Source organism: Eurypyga helias, unplaced genomic scaffold (assembly GCF_000690775.1).
Source record: "Eurypyga helias isolate BGI_N326 unplaced genomic scaffold, ASM69077v1 scaffold4719, whole genome shotgun sequence".
NCBI classification, from domain to species: domain Eukaryota; kingdom Metazoa; phylum Chordata; class Aves; order Eurypygiformes; family Eurypygidae; genus Eurypyga; species Eurypyga helias.
Window position 1 is genome coordinate 57848 of NW_010271284.1, and position 13739 is coordinate 71586.

The following is a 13739-nucleotide window of genomic DNA, read 5'->3' on the forward strand; positions in this document are numbered from 1 at the left end:
AAAAAGCTGTACCTGCAGAGGTTGGCTGGGAGGTACACTGGATCCAGGGCTCTTTGTGGCACCTTTGATGCTCTGGCACTCTTCTTTCTGCCAGTGAGGCTGCTGGGGGTCCTTGAGAGCAGCCGGATGCCTGCGGCTAATCTTGCTTTCAGGAGAGGCAGTGAGGAGGAACAGTGCTGATTTATTCCCTTAGACCGAGCCTGAGCTCACCCGCTGTTGTTTGTGCAATGTATTACGATGTGCCCAACCCCTCCTTTACTCGGCGATGCTGGCTGGAGTACCTGCCGGTCTCCAAACGTCACCAAGCTCCGGTTTATAAAGCGAGGGCGATAGAGCATCTCCCCAGCTCCAGCCCTCTGAGAAGCGCATCTTCGAGAAGCAAGCCGTACGCGGGTGGGAAGATGTTTTATTCGGGTATCTTGACGGAGCCGAGTAGAAAAGAAGTGGAGATAAGGGAAGCGGCATCTCTCCGTCAGCAGAGGAGGATGAAGCAGGCGGTTCAGTTTATTCACAAGGATTCTGCAGATCTCCTCCCTCTAGATGGGCTGAAGAAGCTGGGGACTTCAAAAGATACTGTAAGGCTTTATTGTGTTAACTGGAAGGAGACAAGAACCTGGTAGGGCAGTGTCTATTTTTTTTCCTCATGCCATTTTCTCTTAGGAGAAGTTGGTCGCTTGTGGAAATTTATTTAAAAAAAGGAGACTTTTGTATGTAAAAGGAAGGGAGTAGAAGTATGATGCTAGTTATCAGCAGGATTGCTTTTTTGCTAGTAGCTGCTTTCAGATGCCTGGCACTCAGATCTAAAAGCTCTTTTTTTTTTTTTTACATTTACATGAAAATGGGATGCTGCTTTCAGTACAAAAATCCTCTCTGAAGCAGAGTAAATCAAAATGGCTTCATAATACAGACATATATACATACATGTTTGTCTGTGATGCATATATACGCACAACGTATGATCATAAAAGATTAGGTAAAGTGCAGTCACTAGTACTTCAAAATATAAAACTGCCAAGGCTCCACTTTGATAAAGCCTTATGCATATATGTGTTTTTTTTAAATGAGGATCTATAATTCTAGATTTCAAATATGTACATATGCAATGATCCATGTGATCCTGTAGCTGACATACAATATTCTTTATCATGTCCAGGGGCTGGAGAGCCTTTCTAAATATTAATGTGCACAAATGTTTGAGCTTTCTCTAATAGGAAATTATACTTAAATGGAATATCAGAAGTTCTAATGTAAGGAGCAAAATCTAGAAAATACATCCTACAAAGGAAAGGCTCCTTTACTTTTTTTCCCCAATTGTTGCAATATTTTTGCACCCTGTAACATGCAGTATTTGCTTTTTTTAATGCTTGATACAGGTTGACTGAAAGAAATGAATCTTTTTCTTTTTAGTGGGGTAGTTTTGTTCTGTCACAGCCTTCCTGCTCAGCTGGGTTAGGCTTGGCTCTGCCTGGCTGACATAAGTGGAATGAGTTGGCTGTTCTCTGCAGTGTACATGGGATGTCAAAATAATTGCTGCCAAGTGCTTTGCAGTTGTAAGGAGTGAAGCCCCTGCCCAGGAAAAGGCTCGGAAGGAGCTTTCCTGGTCACTATTGAACAGCACTTCTCCATCAGGGAGCTACAAAGTGCCTGTCAGAGCGTGATGGTGTTGCTGTTACTATTATCGGCAGAGTCTCAATAACACATCATGGCTCAGTGACCCACAGTGTGCAGGGCTGTGACCCTGATGACAGGGGTTTCTGCTCTGCCCAGATGAAAGAAGCAACAGATAGCAGGAGCCAGGGGCACCAAGCACTCGAGTCCTTGTCCCCGCAGCAGCGAGGACCCTGTTTGGCCCCGGTGCCAGGGGCAGAGCATGCAGCTCTTTGTCATGGAACTGGTCACAGGAACATCACCCGAGGTTTCCTCCCTGCTCCTATACCTGCGCCGGCTGAGCTGTGGCTGCAGCATCACCCCTGCTGCACCCACACTCCCTCAGCCCCTGCTGCACCCGCAGCCCCTGGGAGAGGGGTCTGCATGGTGGAGGGGGTCTCTCAGGGGTATGCCAAAGACCTGGGGAGGTCCACAGCTCTTGATCCCCTCCAAGGACAAAAAGGTGGGGCAGTGTGGTAGATGCATGTTTCCCACCCCAGCTACCCTGGCTGCGGTGGGTCTCTGGCCAGGGATGGGGTGAGAGCTGAGCTGGTGTGGGCAACCCCACTGCAAAACCAACTTGTCCCCATGCCCCAGCGAGTGGTGATGGGACAGTGGACACATGTGGCCAGGGCTCGCCTTGGCCACAGCCTCCTGCCCCATGGGACGTATAGGGAGTCCCCAAAGTGACAGCACTGCCATATGCTCAGGCCCGTTCCCGCAGATCCAGAGGAGATGCCTTGAATTTCAGAGCTGTGGCAGTGGGCTGTGTGGCAGTAAGAAGGCTGGCAGCACCCCCACGTTCACACGGCCGGGACGGCAGCGAGCATCGCTGCAAAAGGACCCACCGTGTCTCCCCGGTGCCGTGGCTGCCTGGGTGTCACAAGGGCTGTCCCCAGAAGGAGCAGGAGACCGTGTGTCTCTGAGACTGGAGAAGCACCAAGAGCCTCTCAAATGTGGGACCCCCACCTTGGCATAGTCTCAAACCAAGAGGTCCAAGTCCAGAGGGGTTGAGCTGCGTGGTCAGGCAGCCCAGGGCATCTTTGCCCAGGGCATTTGCATGTCTTTCTTGTGAATAGCTGTGCACCTCCTAGCAAAGCAGCACGTTCCGTGACAGCTGTGGTGACGTGGTGGAAGGGCTTTTGCCGTGACTGGCATTATTAACGCAGGGGTTTCCGTGGGGGTTTTCCAGCGGCCTCATCAGAAGAGAGGAGCTGACAGCTCCCTAGAGCTGGGGACAGGGCGTGAGGACAGACCCTGTCTGTCAGGGTGACAGCTGGCAGTGAGCACTGTGATTCTGGGGAGAAATCCCCTTCTTTTGGCCGCAGTGCAGCAGCTCACCAGGGCGGTGTGCTGGCATAACCCTGGCTTGTGTGCCATTACTCAGCTCTGGAAGCATCTCTCCTGGTGATGCCCGTATAGGCAGGTTTGATAAATACTTGTTGTAATTATCTATAGTAAGCCCCCAATATTTTTCAGTGTAATATTCTGGGTCGGATTGAAGTATTCTACCTCCTCGATCCCTTGACGTATTCTACTTTGTTTGCCCAGTATATAGCAATCTATATATAGTATATACCAAACCTTAGCACAGAATACATTGGGTTTGACCAACATGGGGCTGGATATACAGGGCAGAAATGGTTTTGTTTTGATGCCTTGCTATTGGCCTCCTCCCCAAAGCCCAGAAAAGTGGCATGAGATGGTTGCTAGCTGGGATTTGAGCTTCCCGACACCGTAACCCTGGCCTCCCGCCTGACCCGGGCAGGGTGTGCTGGCAGCTCCTCCTCATGCCCTGACACTTCGCCCTCGCCGTGCTGGTTTGGAGGAGTTCTGCCTGCAACAGTCCTACATCACCTTACAAGCTGGGAAACAAACTTATAAATAGTAACAATCAACAAAATAAAGCACTTTTCCCTCCTAAAAAGCCCTCCAAGCCTCCCCTGGATGCCCGGGTCCTCAGTGCAGCTCTGAGTGCCCCGTGGCCCCATCCCCTGTTCCTGTAGCGGGTGCAACATTGCAGTTAATTGCAGAGCACTCGGTTTTCCCCGCTTTCCCACTGCGCACTCCCCTAAGTTGGTTGTGTCTCAGTCAAAATGTAAAATACTTCGATGTTATGTGCACTGTGTTGGTCAAAGACCTGGTCGCTGCCTCGGCACCTGGGGTGCGGGAGAACGGGGGCACCTCTTGTCTCACCTCATCCCCGCGAGAGGGGCTGACGGCACACGAGCACAGGCTGCGGGTAGAAGAGGGGAAGTTGGATGGAGGATGGGAAGAAGAGAGAAATTGGTTATTTCCTGGGATGATCTCTGTTGGCATGTTAAAACTCCTTTGTAATATGTCTAGGTACAGAAGAGAGGGCAAACCTCCCGAGACGGGTTTGGGGAGGGGAGGAGCTGGCGTCTTCCCTGACTTTCATCTTCACCTGAGTGAAACTGTTGTTGATGAATCTTGTTACCCCCAAATCTAGAAGCCAAAATAGTGGGAAACCTGCCAAGGAGATGGATGCTGCAAGCTGCAGCAATGCACTTGCTTATAAATTAGAGAGGAACGAAACTGGAGAGAATTATTTGTGGTTTTGACAAACAGCAGTAAATAGGTTCAGCAATAGCTGGTGTCTCCACTCACTTCTTTTAGGTTTCTACTGTGACTTTTTTAGGGGATTATAGGCTTTTGCAAAGTCTCAGGGGTGGAAAGGGAGATATCATGAAAACAATCCTGGTTTGTATTTATATTGTGCTGAACAATACTAGCAAATAACTTATTTTTTTGCACTTTCACATATGTATGTTACATTTTATTATTTTATAAAACTTTCAACAGTTTTGTGTGTTGCATAGAAAAACAGTACCAGATAATCTGGGTTACTTCATACACTCACCCTGGCTGTGTGGGTAGCCCATGCTGGAGGGAGAACACGGCTGCCTTCCCCATCGCTGTCACGGGGACGATTTCCTCTTCTCTCCTCCCTCCCAGACATGGCCTGTTTGCAGTTTTTCAGCAAAATGTGCATTTGCAAATGTCCCCTGGCACATTATCTATTTACCAAGTATGTATCCATCACTTGAGTCATCTCCGTGACTAACGTCCTTCACTCTGTTGCACACAAGAGTCAGGGGAAATACAAGTTAAAGCAAACTAATTAATAGCCTGAGACAGGAGGGTGCTGCAGGGAACCTTTTCAGCCCCCTCTTGCTAGATTATTTCTGTGTTGGAGCACAACGTAAGCAACATTTGTCCCCCTGAAGGCAGGATTTGCTGCAGCTTTCAGAAAAGCAAGTGTCAACAAAAGACAGTCCTCTTTGTGGTGGTAATTTGTGTTTGCCGAGTGCTGGATTTTTTCCTTTTGGTGATGGATCCCATACAGGATTCATAAAACCAGGGCCGCAGAAAACCCACATACGTAACTGGTTAATGATCCATAGGAGAACTTGTAGTCAAAAAAATGTAGGTTTAAGTCAAGAGTAGATGACAGTTAAAATAGCAATGAGTGTGCTGCTGACTTGTTCTTCTCCAGCCTGTTCTTTCAGAGGTATGAGACCAGCAGATCAGAAGAGCACCCAAACTGCCCAGGATGATGCCATTCAGAAATTTCTCTCTGTCCTGGCTGGGTGGGGCTGGGTGTGAGGAGGTGACCACTGTGCGACACGCTGTCTTCTGGCCAGCTGGGAACTTCACCCATCACCTTCTCCAGCCCCCTATCCCCTCATCTGGCTTTTTTAGATGATGTGAATAAGTAGTTTTTCAGATGTGTGCTTGAGTTGCTGGAAAACATAAAGGGTAAGAAAGACATGCCATCCACTGTCAGCAAACCCTGGCTTGCAGTTTTCCTCAGATGTGGAGCCTTGGAGGTGATCACAGTGCTGACTCTGCACCCACAGCTGCTGCTTCCACACTGATTTGCTCATCCATCAGCACAGGGTTCATTACTAGTGGAGCCAGTCTTCCTGACTTGAATCTAGTTAAGTGATACCGGTTTCTGCTGTTCAGTCTCACTGGGAAGCCAGTGGTCACCAGAGCACTGCTGGAGCTTCCTCAGTTTTTGTGCGCGAAGGAGACAGCACAATGCTGGATCTGATCTCTTCTCGTGGCTGGGAGGGTGTCTGCGTTACGGCTTTTACACAGGACATGCTCTCTAGCGTGCTGGTCAGACACAGCACCTGCAACCTGCAGTGGTTGTAGCAGTGGACAGTGGGGGAAAAGGTGATTATGTGTCCCAGCGAACACTGGCATCGGCTGCGTCTCCTCGATCTCATCAGTCAGGTCCAGTTTAACCGCCCGTGTACGCCTACAGCAGGATCTGAAGCACTAACGTGGTTGCAGTTACTTTAGGATGATGCCAAGTTGCATTAGCCTGTTGTAAGTGCTGTTATTTAACATGCCGCACAGATTATTTCAAAGACGAGGCGCTGCGCGTGAGGGTGCGCGCTGGGCAGCTCGGGGAACCGCGGCCCAAGGTTTTCAATGCTATCCTGATCCCACTGAAATTCCCTTGGGATGAAGAGGTTTGGTTTAGATGTCTCTGCAGACACACAAGCACATTTAATACGAATGTAAAAATTCAGGAATAAGCCAGTAAGAAGGTCTCACTGTGGACAAATTAAAATCAGAAGGAAAGGGCAGTAATGGGGGGAGAGATTAGCCGGGCAGAGAAATGAGCAGATAATCAAGCAGAGTCATTTCACCTCCAGCAGAGTATGTGCATTCATCCGTGATGAACATTAAACATAAAAAGGCTTTTGGGAAAGCAGTTGGAGGGGATTTTGAGAGGCAACATGCTTCTCGCAGAGCAACTGGAAATGACAGAGAAAGCAAGAAGCCTCCGTACAAAGTGCAGGAAGAATGCCCACCTGCCACCCTACCTACCTCAGATGGTCTTACCTCCTCCCCTCCTCTCCTTTCCTTCCTGCAGCGTGGTACCCAGGGTCGGTCCTGTTTACTCACCCTTAGCAGCTAAATACAAATGTGGAGGGAAGAGAGACGCACAGCAATTTTAGACCAAATTCTGACCTAAAGGCCAGGCCAGGTCTGACAACAGGCACCATCTGTAGCTCTCTTGCAGTTTTGCCTTCACTCGCACCTGTAAGAGCTAGCACACAGACACCCAAATCAGCTTCTTAAATTGTGGGTCCGTTCGTGCAGAGACCATTGCCACAGGTAGAAGCTGGACACAAGTATTTCCTATGCCAGCAGTGCCACAGTTCAATGAAAGCATCTGTGCTCATTCAGTAAGCCCATACGCCTTTTTCATACTTAGGTGGTGTGTGTAATTGGAAAGGTAATTTGTTACCTCTTAAATTTTCACATCAATGCGGAATTCCTGATAGCTTTATCCACAGATGAAGGCAATTACAGCTGAAACTCCAGCTTGAAAAAGCCTGACTTGTTTCCTGTATGAAATCAAATCTTGAACTTGAGTTCAGACACAGAAAGGCATCTCTCCAGATTCTGGTTAATATTTTGAAAGGATTATTCCCTTGCCAATACAAAGTAGTTATCTTTAGTCAAGGCCAGGTAATCCAGAGCTGGCAGGAGGGCAAGTAGATGTATGCTAGGAAGAGCATGTGTAGTCTGGGCATCAGGGAGAGTGAGACTTCAGGGCATCCTTCCTGTGACAGCAGCGCTGGCTTGTGGGCACCACGAGTGGGCTGGCCATGCAGGTCACTGTGGCTTTTTTCTGACTTCACCCTGCTCTTCTGTGTGTGTTTTTTCTTAAAGCAACCACATAATATCCTACAGAAGCGCCTGATGGAGACAAATTTATCAAGATTACGAAGCAGCCGAGGCAGCTGGCCTCCAAAGAGTGATATCTCAGCACAGACCAACAAGCTGAATCAAACCAAACAGAGCAGCTTGGGGAAAACAGAGGATGAGGAGCTCATAGTGGTGAGCTGCCAGGTAATAGTCCCTCCCCAGCCTTCTGGGGGTTTTTCCCCCACGTTTTATTTCTGACAGCCTCAAGCTGTGCTCTTGTTCTCCACGTTTCCCAATTAGGGTAGCACCCAGCTGTCACAGGGGTGGGGATGCTCTCCCTCTGCAGCTCAGGATTGTGGCACAGATGCCCACCTGGGTGTCACAGAGAAAACTGGTCTGATGTGGATCTCTTCCCAGGGCGGGGGGCTGGCCAGGCTGGGGGCAGCATGCTGAAATGCTAAGGAGTAATTATCTGTGGTGAATCCCTGTGCTCAACCCTATTTGTTTTCCTCAAGTGCCATCCCTCTTTTCTTTCCCTGAGAATAATTCCATGGTTCTCCTCCTTACCCCCATGCTCTTGTATTTCCCACTGTCCACAGTACCCCTTCCTACCTGGGGGTGCCCTTCTGCTCTCTGCAGGGGTGAACGCTGCCAGGAAGGGCTCAGGACCCAACACGATGTGGTTTAGTAGCACCACCTTATTCAAAACCATCTCAAGAGCCAGCTCCCAGGTGCCTGTGGTAGACGTGGTGGTACCCTGTGGGCATGTGGCGGAGTGGGGATGGGCTGGTGTGAGATGTTGGCATTTCGGCAGGGACCGTTGTGTGAAGAGCAGAGACCTCAGATGCCCTGTGCACATCCTGCATGCTACTCATCCTCTCCTGCCTCTGCTTGCTCTTGCAGTGTGCCGGGAAGGAGCTGAAGGCCGTGGTGGACACCGGCTCACAGCACAACCTCATGTCGTCCGCCTGCCTGGAGAGGCTAGGGTAAATATCCAGCTGGATTTTTGTTTTGTGGGAACTCGTGGCATCTGGCAGCACAGGCAGTGCTCCAGGGGCTGGGGCTTCGCTCGCACCAGCGATGGCCATTCTGTGAGTGATTTGTGCTGTGCCTGGGCAAGGCCCTGAGCCTCGTTTTACAGCCAAATTCTGGCTTATTCTTAAATGTCCTTGCAGGGAGCTCAAACAGAAAGCCACTTGTACCAACCTTTTCACCCCCAGGTAAATCCCTTCAGAGGGTTGGAGGCATTTGTGTTTTTTGCTGCCTGCCTGCCTGTCATTCAGTGCCTCGTGAAATAGCTGAAACCCTCCCTGGCCTTCTGTGTCCCAGGGCAGGCGTGGGGCTGGGTCAGCCTGTCCCAGCCCTGCAGGTCCCCACTGCGAGGCAGAGACCTGGCTGCTGGGCATGCTCCCGCCTGGCCCCAGCACCGGGCGTAAAGCAGTTGTGTACATGCATGTGCTCAAAATTTGGTGTCTGATGCTACTCCCATTAACAAATTTCTCCTGGTTGAAGGGGAAGGAAATGTATTTACATAGTGTTAGAGAGCTGTCTGCCAGCCATTTGCAGCAAAACTCCTGCTGATCTCCGAGGATCACAGAATCACAGAATGGTTGGGGTTGGAAGGGACCTTAAAGACGATCCAGTTCCAACCCCCCTGACATGGGCAGGGACACCTTCCACTAGACCAGGTTGCTCCACGCCTCATCCAGCCTGGCCTTGAACACTTCCAGGGATGGGGCATCCACAGCTTCTCTGGGCAACCTCTGCCAGTGCCTCACCACCCTCTCCGTGAAGAATTTCTTCCTGATATCTAATCTAAACCTCCCCACTTTCAATTTAAACCCATTACCCCTTGTCCTGTCACTACAGGCCCTTGCAAAACGTCCCCTCCCAGCTTCCTTGTAGGCCCCCTTTTTGATACATCACAATATCAAGGAGATTTTGGCACTTTATTCCCATGGAGACGTTACTTTTTATTGCTGACTTGCAGTGATTACACACAAAAAAAAAACCCTGCAGTTGCCCCCTGGCACAATGGCATGGCCGTGAATGAATGGTACCTGTTTTCTGTCCAGACAGTAATTACTTCTCTTTACAACAGTGTTCAGTGGCTGGAAGGTGGCTGCACTTACTACAGACTTGTCACCAACTGTGACGCTGCTCAGCCTAGCTTAGGGATGGTAACTGCAGTCGGAGGGGTCTCATCTTGCAAGATGCTGTACTTGGCTGCTCAGCACGTCCGAGTTGCACAGTGATGCACTGTGACTGTTCATCTGCTCCCTGCGTTACTCGTGTGTCCTGTGTAGTTTCTACATCACCACTCTGCTTCAGCGCTCCCACCCTTCAAAGAGCGTATAAGAAATAGGGTAGAGCCAGTTCCTGCTCTCAAGCAGGTTAAGAATACCAGGGCTTTGACGCCTCGCTCGCCCTGCTGTCACTGTTGTGGGTCCTGGGTGACAACAGGCACTGCTCCAGCATGTTTTACTTCAAAGCAGCCCAGCACGTGTGGCAATGATAAAACACGAGTGTTGTTTAAATCCAGCCCTGGAAAGCAGCAGGGAAGAGGTGTGCTAGGCAATTGTGCTGCTGTTCCTGCCAGGGCAGGAGGGACCCTGCAGTGTGTTTGGTGGGGTGCTGCTGCCTGCGGCTGAGGCTCAGCGGCTCTGGGGACAGGCCCTGCTGCTGAGGTCCCTGGGGGTTCAGCACCTAAAAGCAGCATGTGTGTGCCTCCCTTCTTTTGGAAAAATCTTTTTGCATCTGTGCTGGTGTTAGTTGGGATGGAGTTCATTTTCCTCACGTAACTAGTATGAGGCTATGTGTTGGTTGTGCTGGGAAGAATACTGATAACATACTGATGTTTCCAGTTGGTGCTCAGTAATGTTTATATCAAGCCAAGGACTTTTTCCATGTCTCATACTGCACGCGTGTTCCCAGCTTCCTCTCTACAAGAAATTGGGAGGGGACACAGCCAGGACAGCTGACCAAAGGGATATTTAACACCACAAAATGTCATGCTTGGTATATAAGTTGAGGGGAGTGGGCTGCGGGTCTCTCACACTCTCACCCTGGCTCTTGGTCTCTCTGGCTTTGGCTCTCCTGCTCAGGGACTGGCTGAGCATCAGCTGGTGGTGAGCAGTTGTACAATTTGTTTTCTTTTCCATTATTTTAATTATATGTTATTAGTAGCAGTAGCATTAGTATTATTTCCGTTACATATTATTAGTAGTAATATTAGCATTTCTGGTGTTGTTAGTATTACTAGTATCATTATTTTATTTCATTTATTTTCAATTATTAAATTGTTCTCATCTCAACCCATGAATTTTCTTACCTTTTCCTCCATTCCCTCCCCCATTCCTCTGGGGGCAGGGCGGAGGTGAGTGAGTGGCTGCGTGGTGCTTGGTTGCTGGCTGGGGTTAAACCACGACAGTCCTTTTTTGGCACCCAGCATAGGGCACAAAGGGTTGAGATGACAACAGATCTGATGAGAGTCTCTCCCCCTCACCTCTGAGGAAAGTGGTGGGGTTTGCTCGCAGGTGCCGCGGTGTAAGAATTGCCCTGCAGAGGTGTAGGTGCAGCTGTTAGTGAGCAGCTCTGGTGCTGCACACTGCTGGGGACTTTCCACTTTCAAACCCTACTGTGAGATGTGTCACTGCCTCAGTGGTTCTCTTCACCTCTGTCTGGTTTCCTGCCCGGCTTTCAGCCGTGCATTGCCCACGGGCTATCGGTCCGTCCTTGGGTCAGTCTCAGCTGTGATGAAGCTCTTCCTTGAAGGTGGTTGTGCCCTGTATCCTTCCTTCAGCCTCTCTGCAGCCCTTGGTCATGCCTAGCAAAATTGTCTGGGTCAGCAGGTGCCAGAGTGAGGAGCTTTCTCCAGATGTATCTCGGCTCTGTTCAGGTCCGGGCTCCAGCACCGCAGCCTGTGCCCTGCAGTAGGGACAAGTGGGGGAAAAACAGACCACAGCCAAAGACCACATGTCTTCCCTTGAGTGCATAGAGAAGCCACTGGAGCTGACTGCACCCAGAAAAGCCACTCCAACCTGTCTTGGCCCAGAGTAAAGCCAGCTCAGGGCCAAGCAACTCCTAAACTTCTTGATATGTTCCCACTGCTTTTCAAGGCCAGTCCCTAAAGGAAGCGTCAGAGTGGAACCAGCTCCTTCTCTCTGCTACCCTCCTGGTCTTTTTACTGGTGCTAAATGGTGTGGGCAATCCCCACCTCAGGCCCAGGGCCTCTGCCTCTGAGGGGGGCTGGTCCCCCCTAGGAGGGATGGACAAACAGACACACAGGCACTTCTGCAGCTCAGCACAAAGGTACCTCAAACAGCCAAAAAGCCATATGGCTTATATCTCAGGGAGAGCACTGCCTCAAACTGCCTTTCCATTAGATTCTCGTTCAGTGTAACAGAGAAAGTGAGGCTAAATAATTAATCAGTGTTGTCAGACTAGTTTATGGGGCATAGATAGAAGAAATCACTGAACCTGAAATATCCCTGGCACCCTTTTTTCCTTTTCTGGGGCTGAATGTGATTGATCTGTCCCCATTTCCTCTGACTAAGCCCAACAGCAGCACCTGCTAGCGAGCGTGGATCGGGTGCACTGTCCCGGTGGCAAAGCATGGGGACACGGTGTTGGCGGCTCCACTGGTGGAAGCTGGAGTGGAGTACCCCTTCCTCGCACCCACACTGAATTACAAGCAATTTTAGATCAGCAGCTTCCCCAGATCTTAAGGAAACATAGGAAAAAAGATTCCTCAGGTGAAAAGCAAAATCCAGGAGGGAGCTTTGCTTGGGGCAAGGGCTGACATGGCCCCAGGGCTGCGCTGTGGGGTGGGCAGTGGTCTGATGTGAGTGTAGGCTGCTGGCTTTGCACAGAGCATCACAGGAACCTACCAAGAAAGCAGTTTTCCAATAACGGTGTGGTAATACAAGCAAGCTAAGAGCCCTTCAGGTGTAAGTACCCTCCAAATGCCATTTGCTCCTTGCCAGAGCAGCCGAACCATTGCTGTTTGATGTCAGAAGTGTTTTCAATGTGCAGGTTAAAGGAGCATCTCAAAGCACTCCCTGGTGAAGATGAGATGGTTTCATTGCCGTACAAGGCGAGGGCAATCGGCCAGATCGAGTGTCTTGCCCTCACGGTGGGAGCGATCCCCGTGGAATGCACTGCCTTCATCGTGGGTGAGTGTGTCTGTGCTCCTCTGGCCTTCCGGGTGTGGGCTGGGGCTCAGCTCTCTCTTACCCCAGGGGGAAAAATGAAGCTTCAGAAACACATTAAACTTAAAATAGAAATACTGCTTTTCTGCAGCTGAAATCCCATTTGGCCCTTGTGATGGAGGGAGGGAGTATGTGTTCAAGCTGTGCTGCCCAGGCTCGCACTCCGCTGTGCTGATGGAGCGACCGCTGTGTCTCCCTGCAGGCACATCCGCCTGCCCTCCTGTGATCACATTCCCCTCCGGAGCAACTCAGGCCCTTCAGAAACAGGGTTTTATTTAGGAAAGCAGCCATGAAGGAAGGGTGGAGTCACTGACAAAAAGCATGAGGGAACATTTTGAAGGTATAAATCTGAATGTCCTGTTTTTCAGAAGACAGTGAGAAGCCCTTCTCCTTTGGGCTGCAGACACTGAAATCTCTGAAGGTAGGCGTTTTCCATCAGGGCTTTCAACCATGCGGGGGGAGCTGGGATCACTGTGAACTGCAGTTTTCCTTCTCACCTGAAGACATTTATTCTCTACAGTGTGTCATAAACATGGAGAAGCACCATCTCGTTCTGGGGAAGACGGACAGGGAAGAAATCCCGTTTGTGGTCGGTGGCAGTGCTGCAGCGGCAGAGCAGTAAGTTGGTTGGGGAGGTGAGCTGCGTGTGCACTGCTGAGCCTGAGGCAGTGCCCCCAGCACGGCCACCCAGGAGCCCCCAGACCCTTGCTGCAAGCGAGCAAGAGCTCACCAGCACTGGCAGGAGTTGTTTTTGTCAGCTCATTGAGTTTTGAAACAGAGTCCCTGGCTTTTCTAGCAGCCTTTCTCAGCTTTTGCTGCTTTTTTCTCAGGAAGGATTGTACAAGCGAATGTGTGTGTCTGAAAATACATATGCAGGGAAATGCCTTAGGAAATGTACTTTTTGGAGGTCACTCCTTCAGCACTGTTTCAAGAGTGTTCTCAAACAAACCCGTTTTCTGGAAAATATTGATGAAGCAAGGCAAATAAACCCACATGTATGTTTTGCAAAGTGCAGGGGAGAGAGATCCTGCCTGGAGATAACAGTCTTGTCACTTCTCCCCGTATTGCCCTGGCTTTCTTCATGCCAGCTGTTCCTATGTCCCGAACCTTTTCAGCCCTATAGAAAGAGAAATCTGTGCTGTCCACTCTGGAACCTCCTAAACGTGTGTGATGGGTGGCTCTGCAGTC

At 50.1% G+C, this 13739-nt stretch overlaps 1 protein-coding gene across 1 annotated transcript; it reads left to right on the forward strand.

The window, feature by feature from the left end:
* Nucleotides 1–401: 401 nt before the first annotated feature.
* NRIP3 (nuclear receptor interacting protein 3) lies at nucleotides 402–13169 on the forward strand (the record flags this gene model as incomplete). Its single annotated transcript, XM_010158748.1, has 6 exons — nucleotides 402–575; nucleotides 7366–7545; nucleotides 8245–8327; nucleotides 12376–12515; nucleotides 12920–12972; nucleotides 13072–13169. Coding segments are annotated over exons 1-6 (728 nt in total), but the record flags the coding sequence as incomplete, so codon positions are not given.
* Between the last annotated feature and the right edge of the window lie 570 nt (nucleotides 13170–13739).